The following is a 26,544-nucleotide window of genomic DNA, read 5'->3' as shown; positions in this document are numbered from 1 at the left end:
CTGGTGGATTTTCGCGGGGAACGGAACGGGGCGGGTGGCCACACCTCGACACGTACATATATCGACACACGAGGTAGGTAATTGATCAAACCGTCTCGTCTGCGGGCGCGGCCGCCGTACCGCCGGTCGGAAAAAAAAACATCCCTCGCCCGCCGCGCACACACGCCAACGCGCGCCAGGAAAAAAACCACCCTATAACGCGTTACGCGAGGGGGGGGGCCGCGCGCGCGTTGTTCCGTGTCGCGCGCGCGAGTGTGTATGTGTGTGTGTGTGTGTTTGTGTGTGTGATGGGGTTGGACGGGGGTGGACGGGGCAGTGTATAAATGATATTTCGGCGGCCGTTCGCGTCAGACGCTTGTGACGCACTCGCTCGCTCGCAAACGGCGTGATGGTGCGTGTGCGTTCGTGTCGTACACTACTACGCCACCGTAATATGCCATCGTATCATTAGATATTTTACGGTGGGCCGACGCGGCGCTACACGCTGCAGTCGCCGGTCGCACCGTACGACCTAGCGAACGGGGGGCGAGTGAGCGCGGCGCGCGCGCGTATAACGTCGTACGGTGTAATACCGTATGCGATACGCGCCGCCGCCGCCGCCGCGACGGGAGACGACGGCGGTCGGCGTGCACAGCGGGTATAGCTATTTACGATTTTGCGCGCCGCGCGCTCGTGTGCGTGAGCCGGGATCCCCGACGGTGCGTGCGCAAATCGATCGCCGTACGTGTATACACGTTTGACCGCACGCGCTTGTGTGTGTGTGTGTGTGTGTGTGTGTGTGTGTGTGCGCGCGTGTTTGCGCGAGGCGGGCGCGGGGGAAAGGGATTCGGGAGCGCGCAAACGCCGCCCGGCGGCACAGCGACAGCGTCATCACCGGCAGCACCGGCAGTCGGCGGATCGGCGCGTCCCGTGTGTCTGGCCCAGTAGTACGCATCGTCGGCTGCAGTAATAATATTATTGCCGTGTCGTGTCTGTACGTACGTACACGCACTGCTGTCGTACCACGACCCCTGTATAATAGTCTATACCGCGGCGTATACCACGGTAGAGGCGCGCTCGTACCGGAGCACGAGCCGCACGACCACGAGACTACCGCTCACCGGTAGTGCTGTTACGGTACACGCCGTCGTATATTGTCATACGTCCGTGCACTGTGCCGTTGCCCGCCGACATATCGATAACACTATCGGTATTGCCGTTTGCACATCATTTCACAACCGTCACGAGTACAGCCCCGACGACCAAACCGCCGGGGCGTCGCCGAAGACGAACGCCGTGCGCGCCAGACGCCGCCGTCATGACGCCCGTCATCAATTCGCCGACGTTGGTACGTATAAAAAAAACATATATTTCCGTACAGTATAATATATTATTATGTAATATTAATATCGTGACGAGAACGTGCGATCGTCTCCGAACTTTTCCGAGAGGGGTGGTCGGATGACAACGGCCAGCGGGTAGTATATTATATTATGTCGACTGTTTTTAGTGTATAATAATTACCGCGACGAGCGATTAAAAGTATAACGGTAAACCGTACGTTTTTCGGCGGATGCTCAAATATAATAAGTGATTCCACTCACCACGACTCGCCTGTCAGAAACGTTTCGAGTTTCCAAACGCCACTGCGGCTGCGGTCGTCGTCGGTTCCGTACATTTATTATGTTTTAATTGCAGTTGACGCGTTTACACGCACAGTATATATTATATCGCGGTAATTGAGGGGGCATCCCCGCGCGGTTGTTTGTCTTACCTCCCAAATCGGTTTTCGATGATATTGTTATTGTTGTGTTCACGTTATTCGAAACCCGAGGTCACCGCACTTGATCGACCGACCGTCACCTTCGTCGTCGCCGCCGCCGCCGGATCTCGTGACAACCCGGGGGATGCACGTGACCTACATATAATGACGTAAATAAGCGTTAATATTATTTATTTTAATAATATTATAATACTACAGCGAAATCGTTATTTTACAACGATGACGTTTTAATGGTTTGTAAGATAGTGTACCGAACGACCGCGGTGTGCGGTGTACGCATAATATATATGTATACGTACCCTGACCGCGCCGTGGTCCATCGCTGTACCTACTGTTTCTCTGTGGAGGTAAAGCACTCGGCCGGGCCGTTTGAACGAGTCTTCGCCGAGACGAGACAATACACTAATAATAATAATATATTTCGTTTTTCATTTAACCCGCGTATTATGTTGTACGTATATTATACGCGGTTTTCCCCGATAGAAAAGGGTTTTTGGGTTATCCGACTTTTGTTGGTCGACGGGGACGGGGTGGGAGACATACTAGTCGAATAAATTCTTTCGCACACGACCCCCCCCCCCCCGCCGCACGCCACTTCGTCTATTCGCCGCCTGCAATGGTTATCGCGCTCCATCGATCCCGACGACACTACTGTTATTACGAAATTAATGAACGGCATACGACATACTGCAACGACCACATCATTTTTTTATTCAATGCTTTGAGATTGATATGAATCTTTTTGCGATACATTGCACAGGGGCGTTTTCAAAGTAAGGGGTCAAAGCGGAAGTTTTCCTGCATACCGTGTGGCTTCTTAGCGGCTGTCTTATTTATCTGTAACTGAACTATTTCTGATTACACATTAATGTTAACAAAATCGTATCACACACATAATGATTAATTGGCGTACCTGCTATATCACTTTTAATAAATTCAATAATTACTATTAATGAGTTCAACACAGTAGTATTTTAATAAAACGACTTTTATTATATTCTGTTGTCATATAACCTCTATTTAGTTATAACCGTCTATCCATAAACTCTTATTAGAATGTCACGCGTCATGTTCTGTTTGAACTTATTTTACTGTGCCGTTTGCGTTGGTAAGGTGTTGAAAACACTTACTGATACAACATGCTCTTTCAACACGTATATAAAATTAAAAATATATTTTATACTGAACAATTCCTTTCCTATAAGAAGGACGACTGACACTGCATCGGGTGTACAACGCGTAATACTGTAAGAGATTTCGATGGCCATATCATTCCGTATTGCTGTACCGAAAGTCTTGATACAGTTAAAGTATAATGATTCAGCCATAAGCGTCCACTAATTCCCCCTCCCACCACCAGTGTGTACTTATAATAACCAGCTAACACGACGGCGAGACGAGTTGTACAAACGATATGTTAAATTATCGTTTCGGGCGATATGCGCCATACAAGATCAAATATTAATATGCTGTACTAATCTAAAATTCTAATTAATTTCCTTAGGTTGCTTCTATTAAAGGCCGTGTCGAGAGAATTCCATATTCAGGGTATATAAGGGTGAAAATATTTTTTAATCTACCCTAAACTAAAAGTATTCTTTTAAAAAATGAGTTAAAGTTCCTATTCAAATTATTATTGAACAACTCAATCGACTGCCCGAAATTACCTGAACGCATTAACCTTAAAATAAATGCAGTAGAACACGCGAATAATCATCATAATTGTATTTAAATAGTAAAAAAATAATTACTTCATAAATTCATAGCTTAATATCTTAATAACTCTAACACTAACACTAAAAAATATGTTAATTTCATACATTTATCTCTCAACAAATTGTCATCGCAGTTATAACTAATTATAGTTGTTAATAAAAAAAAAACAATTTTATGGTTTTTTTTTTATTATTATAATATTCTTATAACTCAACGATGCAATACATATTATATTATATCATTATACTTAATATATAATATAAATGTTAATCATTGTCAGTGTACCCGCTTAATAATATATTGTAAATTGGAATTAATTTTCCAAAAAATAAAGATTATTAATATAACCAGTATAATAATATGGTAAAATATTATATGCATACGATTAAATCACATCTCTTAAATTATTGATATTTTCATAATCTTTAATTATTATTGTTTGTTTATTAAAATTTAGCTATTTTACTTATAAATTATGATAGTTATTATCTATCAAAGAGTTTTTTACTAAAATTTTAATAAATAAGTAACTATCTACATTGATCTTTTTCTTGCTAGTTTTGTTATTGAATAAAATTATACATATAAAACCTAAACCTAAAATATACCAAAATATACGAACGATACAAGTTAATTTAAATTAAATATAAGTACACGTAATTTGTCAATAATTTTTTGGTGCACTGTTAAATTATTTCACAGTCAAAGACATGCTATGTGTGTTTAATATGCTTTCTCAAATACTAAGCCGTATTTAGATTTCATTTATATCTAAAGAGTGGAAAACTCACGTTGTTTACTTAAAGTCTAAGACAAATTGATTTAAAATTTACATGAAACACTAATAAATGGCATTCTTAAGTATATTGAATAGGTTATAGTAAAAGTATAAGTATAAACAACATCAAATATAATTTAATACTTGTACAAAATAAGTCAAATTTATTAGATTATAATAAAAGCAAAGATTGTATTCACTTTATTCAGTTTTATTTAAAAAGCTTATAACAAATTAAATCAATACAGAAAATTGTAGGTACCTATATTATTTTATAACCTTTGTATTTGATTTGTTCAATGAATTATTATGTCTTTCGCATAAATCACTATAAATGTATGCTAAAAAGTTAATAATTATTATATATTATCTATTTATAAATTAAATATTATACTACTAATTAATATAGTTTATGTTTAAAAATCCTAATGTTGCAAATTATTTAATGCTACCTATGTCATGTAAGGTCAAATATAGTGTTTAATATATATACACACAATAATACGTAAGTAAAATGTGGTCGCTAAACGAAAATACATGTTCCAACTCAATTGGCTTTTACAAATAGGATTATCCACTCGTCCAATGAATAGAATTCAAGCGAATACCCCGACCGAGCGCTCCATACTTATTTGTCCGTTGATTTTATTTATATTCTATTAGTATATATACATAATACATATGTGTATATTTATATTATATGTGTGCAAAGCTTAAATTCAAAGTAATGATAGTACTACATTTAAAAAAATCAATCTATTTTTTAACTACACTAGGTTTTTAGACCTTCAAATGCCAATACCTATTGGCTATTATTTTTAACCTTATATTTACACATTTTTATTATTAATAAATATTACATTAATTTATAAATATTTTAGAGCATCGAATATTGATTCAATATTCTAAAATTATTCAGCTTAGAATATGAAATTAATATAAATGTCATCATATTTTACAAACGTATAAATAATATATAGGTAAATTATTGTTAATTTATATTATAAAACAATAATAACTGCAAATTTTAAAACCATAAAAATAATAACGATGCACGGATAAAATGGGAGTATTCCGTATTAAATGAAACACTATAAATTCTGCTTCTGTATAATTCGATTCGTATACCATTAGAAAATGACTGTATTAAAACTGCTTCTCTGAGAAAATCCAAAACGAACCACTCCTTGAATAAATCTCATTATATTCTAGATGGTTAGTTTAACAACGTAAACATTTCGACCACTAAATCGTATTTTTATACGAAAAGCTAAACCCAATTATTTTGAAATTCGATTTTTAGAAATAACTCGACTACCATTAATATTATGTTTTATGTTATGCAAATAATATAAAAACCAAAATCAACGTTAAAAATATTTATTCACTTACAACCTCTCGCCGTGTAATGAAACTTTCGAATATTTAAAGTGCATTATACTTATACACCGATGTAGACGAAATACGCCTATATTATAATATTTATATATATATATATATCTTCAACCGACTTTAAAAAAAAGAGCGTATTTGCTAATTATTGTTTTCGATACCATTACACCCCGTACTGTAACGATGACGACATAAATAGCTATATAACCACGTCCGTGTAATTAATTTCGCAATTTGACGTGAATGGGTGTACCTGCTTTATTTATCGGATTGAACGATGCCAAAATACGTATAAACAAATACATTTTATTCATCGTAGCTTTGTACGTAAATATGAATAATGAATTAGACACTCTTGCTTTTGCTAATATGACCCGAAACTGTTATCTAAGCCCCGAAAACTTTCGTTTTCCATGTCCATTGTTAGTCATACTTATAACATCTGACGTGTGTGTAGGGAAATTTATATCGTGCGATTTTATCGGCGCCGCGTGTATTATACGTGCCTATTTGTGCATAAAATATTATTTGATTGTTAAATCGGTAACGAGATCGTATGTTTTGGTAATTGCGGGGAAACGACAATAAGTTTACAAACGACGCGCGATCGCGGCATTGTAATAATATAATAAATAATATTATAATAATTCCGAGGGTAATACATTATTGTGTAACGATATTATTATCCGACATCAATAATGCATTCGCCAAACCGTCCGATCCGATATCGGATACTCAGATACTATTACAAAATGTGTAGTTTTTTTTTATCCATTTTTCTTTTAAACGTCGTTCAGTAATGCCTCGCGATTTACGCAATACGCAGACCTATACATATATAATATGCACATTTGACTACGACGATAAATTTAACGTCGTGACCTCACGGTGGTAAAACGTTTGAACAGTCATCGACCAAACGCTGCAAATGGTTTTACAGAACACGATATTTATTGTTATCGAGGCCGGAGGTAAGTCCGTAGAAACCCAAGGTAGATCTTTATAACGGGCCCACTTAAAATGACTAAAAACTAAGTATTTTTCGACCCAAGTGTTGGCCTTAAGGCTAGCAACCCATTAATTTTGCCATGCTTATTGTACGACAGCAACTGTGATAATAGATACGTATGGATCCAAGATGTCGCGGCCTGAATTCGTGTAGGCCATACTGATGTACAAATATAAATTGTGGTAGCTATTTTTTACTAGAAAAAATACAAATACAAGTACAATTTTAGTACATAATTTAATTTATTTTTATATCCCGATTATATCCTAACACACACTGGTTCACAAAATAAAATATAAACGTATAAATAAAATAGGTATAGTAAAAATACAATTTCATGTATTTAAAATTATATTATAAAATATGTAATTTTATTGTATCTCGTAATATACTGGTAATAATATCTTTTTCTCTTAATATTTAGAATACAAATTCTATTCTTTAAAAGCCTTATAAAACGAATAATCAAACAAACTCACATTAAATTAATAAGTAATAACAGCATAATAATATGATATAACGCTATACTATAATAAACAATAATAATATGGTTTTTTCAAATTTTTTCATTTTTTTTTTTTTTTTTGTATCAACCACATTACAGCTGCATCCCACCATTTTTGGAATCTTGCAGTCTATCAACTTTTTTATCTTTAATGAACTTGAAAACACTATTCGCTCGAAAATAATATTATAAGCTCATGAATACGCAATATTATACTTATTGTGTAAAAATACACTGAACCACCTACATTTCATGGGCCGCAATCGGGATATGAAAAACTAAAATAGATCAATATGAGACGCGGCGCAACCGGACGATTGCCATTTAGATGACAGGATATTAAGGTGTAATACACTATATTTTAAAATGATTTATCACCCGGCCACGGAAAACGGCGTTTTGGATCCGTGGTATCAGATTACGGAAGCGCGGAAATTATTTCGGAAACGAATTATATGAATTCCACGGGCGTGGCTAAATAGTATAATGTAATGAGCAAATCAGCAATGTGTCGGTTGCAAGACAATAAGCATGGATGATCATTATTATTATTGTCCATTCGTGGCAAGGAACTATACTATATAAAACAATATTTGAATATTGTATGAATTATAAATAATGATATAGTATGATACAGCCGCGTTAGGAGTGACACACTCCATGGGCAGGAAAATACAAGACACTTGCTCTCCCCCTCTGAAAAACTAATACGTGAATAAATCATTTGATAAATATATTTCTATGATGTATGCATTATCTAATTGTCTTAGACAGCACAAACAATTCGTTTATTATTGATCACTACTTAATACTTATATCTTACTATTAAAAATACTCGATTATTATCGTTTTATCGAATTAGGTACGTAAGAGTTTTTTTTTAGCTCATATTTTGAGAATGTTTTTATTTCTCTCTCCCACCCCTCTTAAAATAAAATGTATGTACACCCGTACCACATCCACGAATTTATAATCTCAGTTTTACAGATGCGTGTAAAATGTAAATATAACAAAATTATCTGTATGTACCTATTAGTAGTTTGTTACGATATATTAGATTTAAAGCCAGTTATAAATGTGTAATATGTAAAAGTATGAGAAAAAAACAATTTAAAAATGCTCATAATTCGTTTCAAAACTAAAATATCGAAATTAAACATCTCCGGGAGACAACAAATTACGTGGGTGTGGCGTCCTCTTAATGACTGCGATCTATATTATCACTTCGGTAACCATAGTCTTTTCGCTCCACCTCGTCTAGCACTGGGTGTTAAATTTCCACAGTGTGCGGCGAAGGGATATGCTCGCTGGTCTCCAATTTTACCCGGCGACCGTCATATCTTTTGAACCGAACGTACTGCACGCATATCTCGAAATAATCGCAAAACGGCAGCATCAGCTATATCATTATATCATTATGTATTGAACGTTGGTATATACAATACACAGCAGAAAGATGAATGTGCATGACGAGTAGACAACACGCGGTTGTTGACTGCATATTTTAACATAATATTATATCGATATGTATTTCAATACGCGTAAACGAGACCCCTAGTTTGTTTTGTACTGCAGTTTTTCAAAATTTGATATACATTATTTACATATTACATAATATATTATATCTGTTTATCATAAATTCATAACATAACATCGTGTACGGGTTAAATCTATAATAGTTAATGATCATCAATTTATAACAATAATTACACAATTTTAACGGTATAAAATAAAAAAGTCCTATATTTTAGTGGATTAAGTAATTTCGTACAAGATTTTACTTCCCAACACTCATAATTTATAAATTAAGCTATATTTATTTATGACATCGTGCTCATAAACGAGAAACGCAAATTATAAAGACCACTCTATTACTCTACTGGAGTGATAGGTTTTTAAACGTAATATAACACGATATATAGCACAGCAATTATATATTAACAACCAAAAATCTTAATTGAAATGTTTTCGTGTCTGAAGTTCAAACAAAATTACGCGGAGTCATCTGTTATAACTGTTTTATTCGATTTTATAACATTATTATATTTTTTGTGTGAGCGTAATATTACGAAATGTTTAAACGATAAATCTCAACACAACCCGTACAAATATAAGGCTAGTATTTTGCAAAGGCTTGCAGGTTGAATACCACTCTAAAATTATATTGATACAATATTAAATGACTAAACAACAAATAAAATTATTATTTTTTTGAAAACTCACTTAGTACTGTTCTAATATTACTTTTACATTTAATCCATGGTTAACGTTAACCATTGATTAATAAAATATTAGTTAGATATTTTTTCTCCATCAAGATCACTTCAACTACCTACCTAATGACACAGGATATAATTAATTTAATCGATTATATCTTAGGTGTTTTAACCCTTTTCCATAAAAGATAATATAATATTAGGGTAGTTGTCCATAAATTATTCAACACTCGGACAATTCCAGTGGGTATATCGTATATATCATGAAAGCAATTTGTTGACATGACACTGTCGTGTTTATTTATGTCTATAGTCCATGTAAAGTGGCTCACGAATAAAATCGTACTCATTGATTATTTTATACATTTAATATTTAAATATTATATTACCACAATATACAAAATATGGTTTATAGTATTATAAACTAAATACTAATCAACAATTGAAAATAATTAAATTCAAGTGATTCCGTAATGCATCAACAATTATTTCTACTTAAGGTACCTAGTTAAACTTAAGTATATATAAATATACATAAATCTTCGTTTTTGAACATTATAAGCATTATGCTTTACTCCAACAATATATTTAAACATATACTTTATGTAAATATGTATATATTGTTTTGACCAATATAAATTGTTTTTAAATCACAAATCACGTATAAAATGTAATCTTTGAAAGGATTTCAGTATTTTTATTTACTCTATGTTATTATACTTATTTGTATTTGTTCAAATGTTTCAATGCTAATCGAGTTAAGAACTAAAGAAATAATTTTACAGTACATCTAAGTTTAAGTAAATAACTATGACACGTGTAATAGTGTATATTTTGTTAGTTTCTGCATATTATTTAGCATTAAATTTATTTTAAAGTCTCGTAAATGTTTTAATAAATAACCATATAATAGACAAATTGTAATTATAATTTTGTATTAATTTGTCACCGTAAGTGACGCATATTATGATATAATAATTCTTATAAACTATATGATTGATAATTTGAGATAAATAATTTTTTAAGTTCTATTGAACAACCATCTAATAAATTAACTTGATTAATAAATCAAACTTTCCAAGTATTCAAAAAGATGGTCGGGTCGTTCACGGTTCTATTTCTACGTAAAACTATCTCTTAAGTTAACTAGCAAACTTACAATATTACAATACACAGTACATTATAATTTATGTGATAAATTAATAACTATTTCTACTCCAATATCTTATATCATATATTAACTAACAAGTTATGTACTTTAAAATGATTATTGTGCATAGAGAAAAAGAAATATACACTTTTAAAAATCTAATATTTTATACTTTATTCGATTATGGATATATTACGAAATTAATATTGAAAATAAATATTTTTATTTAAATCATGTGAAAATAAAAAACTATTAACTAATCATATTAATACACCAAACAGGAATTTTCAAATTAATTAATAAATATTAGTGAAATAAAGAAATTAAAAATAAATATTATTTACCTCAGTTAACCTAAATAAACTGTGAAATTATTTTGAAATAACTAAAATATATAAACATTGTTTTAAAAAAATACATAATGCAAGACACAAGTGTAATAGCTTATAAAAGAAATAATATAATGATTGAAAGGCTTCCGATCGAAATCAAGATAAGACTTCAGGATAAGACTATTGATTTTTCTTAAGAGAGGTGAAAAAAGGCAAGAGGTATTAGTTTCCACCCCACCCATTGGTCCAGGTACAATTCATATTTTATATATACAATTTGGTGACTGAAACTACTTGACCTCAATACTCGGGGATTCACCAATACATTTTTTCGAGTGTTCCCATTTGTACATTTAATGACATTATTTTGAAGTGTGTTTAAAAGTGCATTATTAACACAAATGCTATTGCATAAATTTGCATTATTCGTGTGTAAAAAGCCCTAAATAATTATTATTCGTTTCGTTCATTTTTAACATCTACTCGTAGTGGCTGAGTATACCTATCTCATATAGGTCAACGTGAACTTGAAATATTTCTTTTAAAAAAAAACATGTCTTCTATAACTTGGACACTGTTTCGATGTTATTTTTAACTACAATGCAAACACGAAGAGAATTCGTTGAATGTCAGCAGGTACATGTGTATAACGTACGCAATGTGGCCGATTTGTAGGTCATTGGGACTTTCTGATGTCTCACGGATCGATAAAGCGATGCTACACACACACGCGTGCACACACCACAGTACCACACACACATATGCACGCCCTTAGTACGGTACAGCCCATAATACATAAATAACCTTTAACGGACGAACATTTATGTTAAATAAATGTTTGCGAATAATTAAATTCCCTACGTATAATAAATAATAATATAATTAACATATCTATAGCTTACTAACTTGTGCCTAGCACAAATGCACAACTGTCAACCATATAGCACGATAGTTTCAGTAAAGGAATACAATTATGCGTGATAAAAAATTGTAGATCTTCGGAGGATATGAAACATCGTACCTTTAAAAGATATTTAACAATAAATAAAACGACTTGATCTAATAATTCTTTTTTTTTTCGTCAAGACAACAGTGATTTAATGTGATTACAAAACATGTAAATCATTGTTTTTGATCTCATAAATTAATATACTTACATATAATGAGTATAAAAATCAAATAACACGAACTCAACTTGTACTAGTCTCACAATATAATATTTATGCGTATTAATATAAATACCTGTGAAATGATGGTTTCAGGCAACCGTGCCGCTAGCGTGACATGGACAAGCGTGCGGAACACGTGAGGAAATTGCCTCCGTTGGCCTCGTCCGAAGATCTCAGTGAGGATTTATTAGACAGCCCGGAAGCTGACGCCAAAAACAAATGTTTGGAAGACATCGAGGAAGTGCCGAACACGCCGGCCAAAGCGTCGAGACAACAGACGATATGTTTGGCGATGCCAAATACCCCAAGGATAGACATCTCTCGAGCCAGCAGTTCTTCACATCACGACGACAGTAGTCCCGAGAGAGATTTGTTCGTCGGTGAGTTTAAGTACCTAAATAAAATATTATAAATATATACGCTATAAAATTATATAATATCATAGTCTAAACAAGCCATATTCGGCTTTTTCTTGGGCCAAATGCATATTTTTTGAGTCAGATTAGTCAACAATTAGTAATTAAGGTACTTATAATCGAGTATGGAAAGAGAGATGGTAAGAAGGATACAAATTAAAAATAAATTTACTGTTATAATATAACAATAACATTTTATGATTTATTGTACGTATCTACTATCTAATCAGTAATCACATATAAAGTTTAAATTAGTATGATTTCTTATTTATACTTAAGTTTTTTAACGTATTTCCAACCATCCATACAGGAATATTTTTCGTAAAAATTCGTTTTCTAGTGAACCATAATGACGTTATAAAAGATATATTTGAACATATATTTTCATAATTAAAAATCCTGCTTTCGCTTGCAGCTCCTTTTCCCTTCGTCCAATCTCCGCTGAAATAGACTTGAACATGGTATCAAGTATAAATCAACTTTTTTCGTTTTTTATTGGTTTATAGCCAAAACTCAAATCTAGTTTGGCCGTCGAAATCAAAAGTGAATTTCAAGCAAGGTCTATAATAAAACGTTTTAATACGTAATAGCTAAAAATAATGGATACAAGCGGTATACCGTCTGCGGGTAGAAGAAGGGTGCGAATTTTAGACATTTAACAGACCCGTTTATCAGCCGGTTAAATGTTTATATGATATAATCTTGGCAAACATTATATCCAATTAAACGGAATTCTCTACAAGAGTTTGATAGATATAATTACCAGATATTATTTTTTTTTAGCTTTACAAAAACCTTGTCAGTGTGCATGAGTAAACATTGCGTGTTTAACAAACGCAATAAAATGTGTTTAATATAATTAAAAATCAACCGTAGCGTGTAATTTGGATGTACAACGTTTGGTTATAATTTGATTGTTGTTTATCATACAATTTTTTTTTATTATTGTTATTGTTTTTTGTTCCTATTAGACGCCGACGGAAAATCAGTTGAATCTGTCAAATCTGGTCTAGGATATACGGAAGAGATTATACCTGATCTCCATAGTAGTACTGAAGAATTAAACTTTCACGATTTAACTGAATCGGAAATCAGAAGGCGGCGATCAAAACTGCAGCCTCAATACGCGGTATTATTTTAACTTAAATAATAATGTAATTCCATTTAGTGATAAAATTACAAACAAGTCAAACTATTTAATCGAACTACCTTTGAATTATATTAAATATTGTACTTTTCCATAAATATATTTTAATATTCAAATTCATTTTACTCTGATTTTGACCTACTTTAAATCAGATCATTCAAAATATTGGTTAAATGAAATTTTATCGGTAAATAAAAAATATTTCTTCTCAAATCATTAAAATATGTTTACCGGTTTAACAATAATATAGTTAATAATTATACAATATACATATCAAAACAGTTAATCATAAATCGTTCAACTAAAATACTCATGAATGCTGAATTTTAAAATTTAAAGTTAAATTCCAGTTAAATTATTTCTTTTAACTGGATATAATATATTGATTATTGTAGAGTTGAAAAAAAATTAACTATTTAATTAAAAAAATAATTATTGAAGCAATGCATTCAAAATAAATAACTACTACATAACTATATTTTCAACAATTAACATATAAATTAATTCAAAAAATTGTTTTATTAATTTAACTAATGTATAATAGCAAAATTAATAAAGAAAATATCTTTAATATTAAGGTTAAGGTTAAATTGTACATATTATTTTAATATTTTCAATAAATACTTATTGTTTCATTTACAGGTCTCTGATGCTACTATGGATACGGATTTTGCTGCTGACCGAAGAGATACAGCTAGCGAATCCGGTTTTCTATGCATTAGTGGTCGAAGTAGCAGAGTTTCTTCAGTAGGATCAGTACACTCTACTGCCTCCATAGCTTCTGCAGCATCACGTTTGTCTGCTGCATCGAATTATTCCAGAGCTTCCCGAGGTTCATCACCGCACAGAGTTCTCTTGGAGACATCTTTTTGTGGTCCAAAATCACCTGAACACTTTGCCAATCGCCAACTGATTCCTATCAACGACGAAGACGACGATCTAAGTGAACCAACTGTCAGGCCAAAATTAGCGAATATTGAAACTCAGACCGAACGAAGACCAAAAAAAGTGCACGTAGAATCTGTCAAAAAAGAAATAAAAAACGATCAAATTAAAGCAAAAGTAAAGAAAACAACAAAATCAAAAGAAACAAAAGAGGTTAAAGAAATAAAAGTTACAAAAGAACTGGCCATGGAAAACGAATCAAAAGAAAGGAAAACAAAAACAAAATCTACTTCAAAAGTAAAAGTCGTTCTTGATAACCCAAAAACACAAAAATTTGTACCATTAGAAAGTCTTGATGACGACGATATAGAAATAATTCAGGGTAATGCACCGAAACAAGTCCCAACAACTATACCAAGAGAAAATGCATCTCGTCCAAAGGTATCTACGGGGGAAAATCAAATTTACATTCCATTAAACCCTGATCCATCAGAACAAGGATCTGTTAATCCTACTAGTCCTAAACGATTAAAGCCATTTACAAATCGAACATTGGTAGATTTTATCAATAGAGATCCAGCTACTATAGAATCGTCTAAAAGAATACGGAGACCAATTAGGTCAAGTTCTCCAGGAATCAGAGAGGAATTTAAAAAATTCATATCAAGCGCAGATGAAGAAGCTGATGGAGCTCCGATACAACCTGTAAAGTTAAGAAAACAGATGAGTATAGAAATGACTAAAAGAAAGTCTATAGATCAAGATTGCTCTTCCAGATCCATGTCACCATCAATATTTGAAGAATTTCAAAAGTTTATTTCTGAACCAGAAGACGGAGATGTAAATATTACAAAACTCGATACAAAAAATCGTTGCTCGGCCATTTCCATTACGAGTCGTGAAGTTCAATCTGTAGTTGGGTCGGGACTAACAGATAGTCCAAATCTCGGGAGGTCTTTATCTCCATCAATACACGAAGAATTTCATAAGTTTATGGCACAACCAGACGATGAAGAAAAAGGTATCATACATAAGACATTACCTCACACGGCATATAAAAATCCTATTGAAGGTAGTCCTTCATTATCGACTTCAAGTAACATTCGTTCAATCTCACCAAGTATTTATGAAGAGTTCCAAAAATTCATTGTAGAACCAGAAGGTAATGATGATCTACTACCACCACCACCACCAAGAAAACATGACAATGATTTACATCCAGATGAAGCTCCCTGTAGCAGATCTGTAAGTCCAGGAATTCTAGATGAATTTCAAAAGTTTATAAGTGAACCAGATGACGATTTATCGGGTAGAAGAATATGTGATCCAGCGCCACCTGCTAAAAGTCAACAAATGATTAAAGTCCAAGTGCATTGTACACCGGGAAGTCCACCGCCGGAACAGATAGTCATAAAAAATTCAGGAAGACCTAAATCTGACGATCTAGTGAAAATCATACCACTTAAAAGCGAAGACGACGATTCAGGTCAGCTACAATCTGTCTCTTCATCGCAAGCTCAGATCCTCAGGAGGCGTTCCGAGTCTTCCAAGGAAGCCAGACCGAAAACCGGTAACCAATAAAATTCCCCAAAATCGGTTTTGTTCGGCGCCTTACTTTTTTTTTTTTTTAGCTATTAAACAAATCATAATAACCCAGTGCTTTCTTAACTGCTGTTTTTAGTGCGCATAACAAATTAATATATTTTTTGATACGCTGATCGTGATAACTAATTATTATATTTACACTTGTTAATATAGCAACTAAATAATAATTATCCCATACTTACATGGACAATTTAAAATATTAACATGACTAACATGGTATTTCAATAAAATAATTTTTTCAAAATCACAACATTTTATGTTATATGAGGAAGTTTTAAGGAGTAAACTAATACATTAAATATAATTTATTTAAATTGTATTTATCAACTTATTTCATAAAAATCATTTACTTTCTAAAATTTGGGACATAACTAAATCAGTATTTTCATAAAAATAAGAGAATTTATTTTTTGTTTCTTATTTAACTCAATTCGATAATATTTTCTAAAAAAATATACAATTTTAATAAATCTAAATGTGATAAACGTTAAGTATGTGCATAACTAATTATTTAAAATTCATAGCAGTTTTTTAATAGGTATGCAGTGTATATATTTTCTTAAACTTAAACTATAAAAAAATATTAATTTAATAAAAATGAATATTGGATAAAAATTACACTAAGAAGCTCTTTAGGCTTAGATCCTAGAAACATAATTATATATAATTTAGATTAGGCGGCATACACTTATACTAATGGCGCGTAGAACTCATGATCTAGTTAAAATGTAAAAAAATTAAACTAAGCAATATAAATAATAATAAATAATTTATCACTATAACAGTTATTTAATAAGTCTTAGGAGAGATTTTAGTAATTCCATAATGATATTTTCAAACACTTGTATAATATATGATGGTGTATATCGGATATAAGTCCTCCTGGGGTGTTGAAATGCGAAAGAATCACAGAGGAAGGACACTCTCGTTGAAGACGTACAGAGGCCTACTCCTTCGCCATCCCAATTAGTTTTCCGTGTGTTATTTTCTATCTACTAACATTTAACTAAATTTCACAGTTCAGGATGGCATTATAAAATATATGTACTTTAGGTACACTGGATAAATCTAAGGACCATAGAGGATCAAGTCGTTCATTGTTGGGATCACTTATACAACGAGCTAGCAGTTTCAGAAGTATTAACAAGAAATCTCCAAAACGATCTAGTGTGTCGGAGTTTGTTGATATTGATCCAAAATTCACTAACGTAGAGTTCAAATTTAATCAAGATGTAAGTGCCGAGCGAATGATTGAAAAACTTTTGAATGATAAAACGTTACAGTGGTAATATGATTTTCAGATAGAAAAGGATACGGTAATAATTCCATTGCACTCCCCTAATGATAGTTTTGATGAACTCGTTGTTAGCGATTCAAATTCAAATATCACAAGGGCAGTTGTTCATGTATCATATGAACCTAAGCAGGTAGAAACAGAAACCGAATCTAATAAAAAATTATTCGACGATTTGGTAACACACCAAAATGAAATGCTAATAAAATCAATTGACAAAGTTAATGTTGTCGATGATACCGTTAAAAATATTCAAATCATCAAAGATGATATTTGGAATAGTAACGAAAGTGATGATTGCAAAATTACGAATAATTTAGTTAAACTCGAAGAGTCATCATTATCGCCCGGATTCAGTAGGTAAATAATTTTTATATTAAATACTGTATTATACGTAAAACGCAAGCTCAATTACCTTGCAATAACGTCATGAGATGATATCTACATGTAATATAAATTTGTTTAACTAACTTTATACAGATCACAAGATCCAGTACACTCAGCTAACAGCAACGATACGTCACCAGACTCAGAAGTTATGTCATCGCTTTCAATTGCTGCCACGGAAGAAGAGAAGAAAAAATTATTCAGCCACCCGAATTCGGTGGAAGACGAATTGCCGCACGTTCCAACAACACTTCCGCTAGAAAGGTCTGTACAAGTAATTTATAACATTTATATCAAGCTGAGCGCTTTTTAAACAAATACTATTCACACAAGCTTACAAATATACACAAATAAATCATTTATAATAAGATAGTATATTAAACTTGTATGATATAAGTATATAACTATAGTAATGTTAACAAATATAGTTAATTTATTAAAAATTATCGCCATGATATGAATAATCAGCCAGGTAGATTTATCCGTTTAGTAGCAATAGGATTCTATTCTGATGCACATAGGGATACCAAGTAAAAATCCAACAAACCTTACTAACCGTCGCTAAATACATTCGATTTGAAAAGACTCTCCAATCTATAAGAAGATCCCAGAGAACTTTCAAGGATAATTCATTTTTGAAAGAATAGGCTTTTCCCATGATAAAGCTAAGTAATTTCAGCGCCATGTAACATATATTTATGCGGGGTGCTCGACTAAGGCTACTAATAAATTTGAAATAAAGGCCGAATTTAAAAATCATTTTACCACCCTAGAATACTACTATAGGATACTATTTCCTTGTGAAGATTATTATTACACTTATATTTAATTCAAATCCTATCGACTTATACAAGACAACAAAACTATTAAGGTAATTCTATAATTGAATACTAACTTCATCACGCTCATACGTGTGAATATTTGTATATTGTCAGCAAAACAAAAAGGCAAATAATCGTTAAAGTATATTGCATGACCATCAACAAATAACGGAAACAAAATAGGCATATGTAATATCAAACAACCTTAAGAAAGCAATTGAATTAAATCCAAATACTTTGACCGCCTGGTATCTGTTCTAAAGATGATTTCAATGGACTTCGATTTGTCCCTATCATAGTTACATAATTTCCTTGTAAGTAATTCTTCCTATATCTTCTATGATCTGTTTTATAAATATAATTATTAGTCTAAGTCTACCTCTTCCTAATTTTCCTCTCTTCGATCCTTTTTCGTTTCACTTTGAGTAGGTATCGTCCAAGTCCCTGTCCCGTACAAAACACTCTTTACAAGAATTTGTCTGGTCTTTAAGTCAACAGTTTTCACTGTGAATAGGTTCTTCTTCTTGTAGAAAGCCTGTTAATCTTATACTATTCTATATGTTCGTTTCACTTTTCCCATTATATATTATTTAACATACAAAGTACGTATACTATTGAACCGTGGTAGTTTTATATAATAATGCTATATTTGCATACCTGTCAATGTGATAATTGTAATTTATCATTGATTTAGAGTCGACGTTTTTATATAATAATATTATGTTGTAAATCTGATATCGCTTTCAGATCTGTGGCCGTGCCAATTATACCCGTCAAGCATCGGATCGCCGAGACAAAGACTTGTTCATTGGATAGGCCAACTCCCCGGTGCAGCACACCAAGTGCCACCGATTTGCCTTCGGGACTAGGAACTTACGCCATCGCAGCTGCATTCGAAGACCCACCGGTCGTCGCCAGCAAAATACAGATCATACTACCGAAGTAAGTGTTATTCAAGTCACATTATTTTTTATTATCAAGGTTTGGAACACTATCCACTTATTACAAAATGTTTGTTAATTGTTAGGAAACTGAAATTTGTATCATAATACAATATACTTGAACCAAAAATATAATATAATTGCACAATTTTGCATATATTGCCAAATTTAAGTGAGTTTTCATATATTTCAAAGATTTTATACACATATATATAATGTACGCATATTTTGTTGATAAATCAACAATAACAAGAAAAAATGTCAGCTAAAAAGAAATCTAGTTTAAAAATAAAGAGCATTCGCGTAACATGCAGGCCATCTATATTTTGAATTATACTATAGAGTTAATAATTATTTTTTACTATAAATATATTTAATATTAATATTTGAAGTTTAAAAAAGTAAAATTGGTTTAATATGATAATGCATATTTTTCCATATTAAAATGTATTGTATTATCATTATTCATTATTTTTAACTTTTTCTATAAAAGTGCATAATTTATAAAAAGCAATTGAATATACATAATTATATTTTAATGATTATTTAAGTTTTTTTAGTGCATATTATATATTTACATATTTCATTGTTGTAAATAATAAATTCCAAGCCCTGATTAATGTTTTTATTATTATTATTATTACTACCTATATACCGAGTACAACTCACTAGTCGATATACGTGAAACCGAGCCAGCTGTAGTCATATATTTATATTATATGAGTTAATTGTAAATACAATATAATATATCTATATCTACAACAGTTTATACTACATATAACATGTAGACGGATGAATTTGTTTTCCAGAAAATCGTTAGTTTTGAAGAAACAAGCTTCCTCGTTGTCAAAATAGTGTATTGTAAACCAAAATTTTCTAACAAAAAAAAGGTACGAAAAGGTTCGATAACCGAAAAAATATATTATGACATTGACGCACGTGTGCATGTACCTATATTACCTATAATTGTCCTATATGCATTATGCGTTGTATATATAAACGTTTAATCAATAATACATTAATAATAACAATGGGATAAATGATAATGCATTAATACCCAACAATATAACAATATAAGCGATGTCGATACGCGTCACATATATATTATTATGTAGACTAACATCATTTTCGCGTTAAATAGCTTTGTGTACGTTTACTTGGAATGAGTTCAATTGTAATTTTGTGTTTGATATAATAATAATATGGTTTAATTTAGTTTATTTTAACATGATGGTTATTTCATTCATACTATACGTATAAAACAATTTTATTTTTTAAAAATATAATATGTCTTTTTCAATTTCCTTGTTAACTTTTAAGACCTGTATGCACAAAGTTCTTGGCATAATATTATATAGCATATAAAAAGTGAAAAACAACTTATTATGCTTTTTGTTTTTATTATTATTTTTACCCATCAAAATATAAATGCATATTTTCGTTAAATTATTAAAAAAAAATATATATACGCATACCAAAACACCTTCCGAACATATTTTAATTAATGGAACAACTGTTATACTAAATTATATGCGAATATGCGATACTTTAACTAAATTAAATTTTTAATATATTACAGTTGTAGATATTTACTTAAGTACTTATTTATTTAGATGTTTTTATAGAATAATAAATTTCTATTAAGCTCTTAATGTTTTCGGGTACGTATAATAAGGTACGAGTACCCTTCTGTAGTCTGTCTTTTTGTTTATCATAATATACGTAGGTAATCGTATCTCCTAAAAGTAGTAATAAACCCTTAAATTGTATTTTTATTTTTACCAAAGCATGAATAATTCTCGTTAATGCTTCAAACATAATATTCTGAACTAGAATCGTATTAAAGTAAAATAATATACCTACTTAATATATTATAAATGTTCGTTTTTCTAACTATGATTTCAAACAATTTAATAATCGTAAACAAATAAATTATTTTTGGATTTTTAAACAAATAGGAAGATCAAAGAAACTCGACAAGACATATTTACAATCTATCTATCATAATATAATTTATACAGATGTTTAAATTAATATAATTAACCCACCGTATTGCTTTTAACTTTTAAACGAACATTTAATTAAGCTATCATTTCTGTCGATGATAGTCATTACGGTGGAAATAAAACAAAAAGAAATCACTGCATGACTAAAGTAAAACTTAGTCAGAATTCGTTTTAATTGCCATCATGAAACCGATAGTAATTTATCCACGTTAAAGTTTTGAACTGTTAACTTGGGACCAGAACTAGTGGTATGGATTTTTTGTGATGCTATTTTTATGGGTATGCTTTGGGATATAATAACAAATAACAATCGATCACAATAAATCTAATAAATCCTTTTCATATACGTACTCCGTCTGCAATATTAAACGACAGCAAACAGGCAAACATGAAAACATGAAAACCACACTTTGCAAGGCTTTATGGCTTTATGTATATTTCGTTCCACAACGCACCACGTGCAGATGGTACGATTAAAGTACAAAACATTTTTTTTTTATCGATATGTTTTAAGTACACATACGTGTGTAACAGTACCGTAAAATGGTTTGCGACTCAGCTCAGCGCATGTTTATTGTAATATATTTTTGAAACTAGTGCAACGGTAGTCTGGCTGATGCTCTATAAATATACATATATATATATATCTCACAGGCAAAATCCGTAAAAAAAAATCATGATAATATTATTATACTATATTCTTGGAAACTATAATAAATCTCACATAATATTTCACATTAACGAATATTATTCTAATGTACGTAGGCACCTACTTTTTTTTGATAAACTAGTGGAGTAGATACTGCTTATATGAACATGGCATACGTACATATTCGAAAGTAAAACTGTATAAATCATAGATAAGTATAGTATATCCATCGGATTCCGATGATCGGAATAATCTACATAGACGGGCATTTCAGTAATATCAATAATGACGATTAATTACGATCTTGATAATCATGATTAACAATTACAATATAATATGTGAGAATATTTTATTTTCTATGCAAAAATTCAAAATTAAATGTTACAATGTCAAATTAAAATTAATAGGTAGGTACGTAGATCTACATTCAAATCACCAACTGCTAACGCATTAAATCACTAACCATATTAAAGCACTAACCACTTCCGTTACCTGACCACTTCCCGCTATTTTTTGACACGACTGATACTTTATATGCGTGTAGCAGTAATCTAAATAATGTCTGCACAGTGCACATGAGCCACGTGAAATATAAATAAGCACGATGCCCGTAGCCCGTTCGCACAGCAGCGGTATGCACTACACATAAGCGATTTAAACCTAATAGGTATGCGATTAATGATTATTAATTATAAACCTCTGAATGAAAAGACAACAAAATATTATGACAGTAACCATTTCCCTCCATGTACCGTATTTCTCTAGCATTTATTTTCCTCCAAAACAAAAATAAAAATGAAAATCATTTTCCTCGTCTATTATCAAAACAAGAAATTTTAATACTGTAATTTATTTATTAAAAGTAAACAAAAATTATTAATTTGAATACCTAGGAATGGTTTAATGGTCAATATTATTATTCTAATTCTACATTATGTATATGTATAAACAACAAAATTTGTAATTAATTAAAATCAAAAATCGTTGTAATAAAATATAATAATATATATTATTATAAGTTATTAACAATAATTTAGATTTATAATGATTAATAACTTCAGGTTAAAATAAAATACACAAATTATTATCAACTTTTGAATCACCTATGTATATTGTATATTATTAACATTAGGAATGTTATGCAATACACTTATATATAACAGAACAAATCAAATAATTTCTATATTAATTTCATACATAATATAAAAAAATAATATTTAAAATTGTAATACTTATATCTATGATTCCAATCCAAACCATGTTTGGAAGAAGATGCAAAATATTTATGTTGAAGGAAACGGTACTGTCCCATATTATTTACTAATATATAAATAATTACCCAATGACTTAATAATAGATTACTTATTAATATTATACCTTTTTCTTAGAAATACTTTCGTTGGAAATTTAACACTGTGCCTTATACGATGTATGCTGATGTACCTACTAGAATTAAAAAACAAAGATCTTAACGATTTAAGAATTTAAATTAGGAAATTAAATAATATTTAGGTAACAAATCTGTTAATGTGATCAGAAAAAATATGTTAGAAATAAACTCAATTTATTATCAAGGAACACGACCACAGCCCTCAGAACACAATGATTCTTAAATTAAAACATAAATCATGAAGACATTAATAAGTATTTCAATTACACCGTGTACCGTATAAGTACACTGTACTAAGATTTTTCTACGTAACCATAATTTTACCACAGAAACTGAATAGTACTTGATAAACCGAGTTTCCACTATATCGTGTCGTGTAGAGTTGAATGTAATTCAAATAGTATGTGTTGTGTCCCCAATATTTTGTTGCCTACCAATGTATTTACGAGTAGAGCACGAAACGACACGGTTTAGCGGACATCCGACTTACAGACGATTTCTCACCGTAATAACCCTTTGATTTCTAATAAAAAAAAAATATTTTAGTGGATAGGTAATCATGGTATTTCCCGTCATCATCTGTCAGTCAATCTTAGGAAAACCCAATCGTCAGGTGTATTTCATACCATTTTAAAGTTCTGTTTTATAACTAACATTATAATTATTATTAAGGGATTAATAACTGCACATTACGTTACCAACGATTGTGACGTCATCATTACAAGATTTTCTTCTTTTATTTTCCGAAAGATTCAATAAACCCACAACCACCGTCCAGACACCGACTACCGATCCGCCGAGACGTCGCCGGGCCCGCAGCGTGAACGTGCCGACGAGCTGTTCACGGAGCCGCTGGGTCGACTTCGACAACGACGACGACTACCTCAAAGGCGGCGGTGAGGCGGCGTTCAAGCCCAGGTCGCCCAAAAAGATCACCGTCCTGCCCATGTCCATGAGACCCCGCCGGCGATCTTCGTCCACCCACGCGGACCACAACCGTTGCAGGTGCGACTGTCACCTCCACGGCGGACATGACACGTGGCCCGCGGTGACCAGGAACAGGAGCGACACGACTTAAACGAGACTCAAAAAACGCCGAAAACAAACAACCGTCGTCGTCGTCGTCGTCGTTCCCCGCCCTATGAATTATGAGTATAGTGTACGACCAAACAACCCTCTCGTCGTTTTCCGTCTCAGAATTCGATTCGGTGATAATGATAATACATAATATTATATTATAATTCACTGTTATGAAATACTGTTTACTTACTGTTATTATATTCATTTCGATATATGTTATGTTATTCATACCTACGTCGAAACGATATTTTATAATAGGTTTATTATTTACGCGTGTATTATGTGCCCGTCTAATTTTTATAATTATGTTATACTATGTATGAAAATATAATATATATATATATATACTAGCTGCGCCGTGCGGCGTGCAAGTTCTACATAATGTTGTAGTAGAAAGAGAAGCGTAAATTGCAGCGTAGGTGTTCGATCATAGTCGACAAAAATCGTGCTCACGATACAAAATTCTGTACAAAAAAAAAAATAATAATAATAATAATAAATTAAAAAATAACAGTTAAATATTACGCACTGCCATTCTTTAAAGAAAAAAAATGAGCTGACGATGGTTGTTGTACACCTACGTACGATGATTCTGTAACAATCTCCACTATACGTTTATAAAATTGTCCTTCAGCCACTTTTTCACTTTCCATTTTTAAAATAATAATACTATACATATTATAATGTAACGATATTCTTACGGTAATGGTTTAAAAATATTCTATTTATTCATTTTCATAGACGTTTTATTGTTATTATAACATACTATTAATTATTATTACACATGTGACAATGTATTCTGCGTGGATAGATGTGTTAAAAGTTCCTTTGAGGCCGACTGTGGCAATAATCATGATATACTTTTACTCTACAAATCGATATATAATAACAAGTACTACCCGTAATATTGCAAATTATTATGCCGTACAATATTATTGAGCAATTTGCATGCGTCTAAACTCGATATTCCCAATATTTTATGAATCTATAATATTATAATAAGTTAATATTATTATTATTATTATTATTAAAATTATTAAATATAAGTTTATATTATAATAAATCGTACGTTATTAACCAGCGTTTTTATTCTGGTTAATTGCGTGTGAAAAGTTGACCAAAGATTCCATAAATATATTATAGTAGGTACTGTATGCGGGGCCAATTTTGGTCAAGGAACTTTTTCACGCAAGTACATTTTTTTTTTTTAGAATCTTTTAACATGGTTTAGTAAAAATTACACACCTAAGTGTGAAATATATTTATTATTATATTATTATTATTATTATTATTATTATTATTATAATTTATTGTTAAGTTTTAAATTCTAGATGTTTTAGACCAAATAAATAGAATAAAAAACGTTGAATAGGCTATATAGGAAATCATTGTTGTTCCACAGACAATGCAAATATTATGTTTCTCAAATTTTTAGACCATAATTTTTCCACTTGGATAACTTTGTTCACTTAATAATTTAGTTGTTAAGATTGAACTATAAAATGAGCAATTTTTTTATTAATGCAGAGTAATGGCAATACTATCCGTATTGATTAATAATGCAATTTATAGCGAAATAAAATGCTAAAATAACTAATTTGGCTCATTCTTAAATTGTATTTTATATTGTTTTTATTTTATTTTTTTTCAAAACAGAAGATTATTGCATGAAATTAAGTCTATTTAACGTACGTGAATAAATGTACGACTGATTTGTTTCTAATTTTTAACCCTATATTGTACATGGAAAAACATGTTATTTTATACTGTTGTTATTTGTGTATTATGTATGAAAGAGATTACTATTAAAGCGAAAACAATTTATATTAGTCTATTAATTATTTTTCATTTTTACTACCACCTATATACCACTATCCCTACCTGTAATTATCTT

General features: G+C 31.6%; 1 protein-coding gene across 2 annotated transcripts; it reads left to right on the top strand.

Annotated features, from left to right (window-relative positions):
• Positions 1-847: 847 nt before the first annotated feature.
• LOC132923326 (uncharacterized) lies at positions 848-26,474 on the top strand. Of its 2 annotated transcripts, XM_060987237.1 has the most exons (10): positions 848-1,327; positions 12,123-12,409; positions 13,417-13,574; positions 14,235-16,047; positions 17,136-17,314; positions 17,384-17,736; positions 17,857-18,027; positions 19,332-19,526; positions 20,335-20,415; positions 24,321-24,455. In XM_060987237.1, exons 2-9 carry the CDS (start codon positions 12,145-12,147, stop codon positions 20,378-20,380), a joined length of 3,180 nt encoding a protein of 1,059 aa, XP_060843220.1. In that variant the 5' UTR covers positions 848-1,327; positions 12,123-12,144; the 3' UTR covers positions 20,381-20,415; positions 24,321-24,455. The 2 variants fall into 2 exon arrangements, with proteins under 2 accessions (XP_060843220.1, XP_060843219.1); XM_060987236.1 differs by lacking the exon at positions 20,335-20,415 and having other exon boundaries at positions 850-1,327; positions 24,321-26,474.
• Positions 26,475-26,544: the final 70 nt, after the last annotated feature.

The sequence above is a fragment of the Rhopalosiphum padi genome, chromosome 2, assembly GCF_020882245.1.
Source record: "Rhopalosiphum padi isolate XX-2018 chromosome 2, ASM2088224v1, whole genome shotgun sequence".
Lineage (NCBI taxonomy): Eukaryota > Metazoa > Arthropoda > Insecta > Hemiptera > Aphididae > Rhopalosiphum > Rhopalosiphum padi.
Note: the sequence above shows the minus strand (reverse complement) of the source record. Positions and strands in the feature narration are given on the sequence as shown.

Bases quoted from the DNA above. Each gene is read 5' to 3' on its own strand.
- LOC132923326 (XM_060987236.1), top strand. From the start codon at position 12,145: ATGGACAAGCGTGCGGAACACGTGAGGAAATTGCCTCCGTTGGCCTCG. The intron at 16,048-17,135 runs GTAACCAATAAA...TATGTACTTTAG, and splicing joins GGAAGCCAGACCGAAAACCG to GTACACTGGATAAATCTAAG. The intron at 18,028-19,331 runs GTCTGTACAAGT...TATCGCTTTCAG, and splicing joins ACAACACTTCCGCTAGAAAG to ATCTGTGGCCGTGCCAATTA.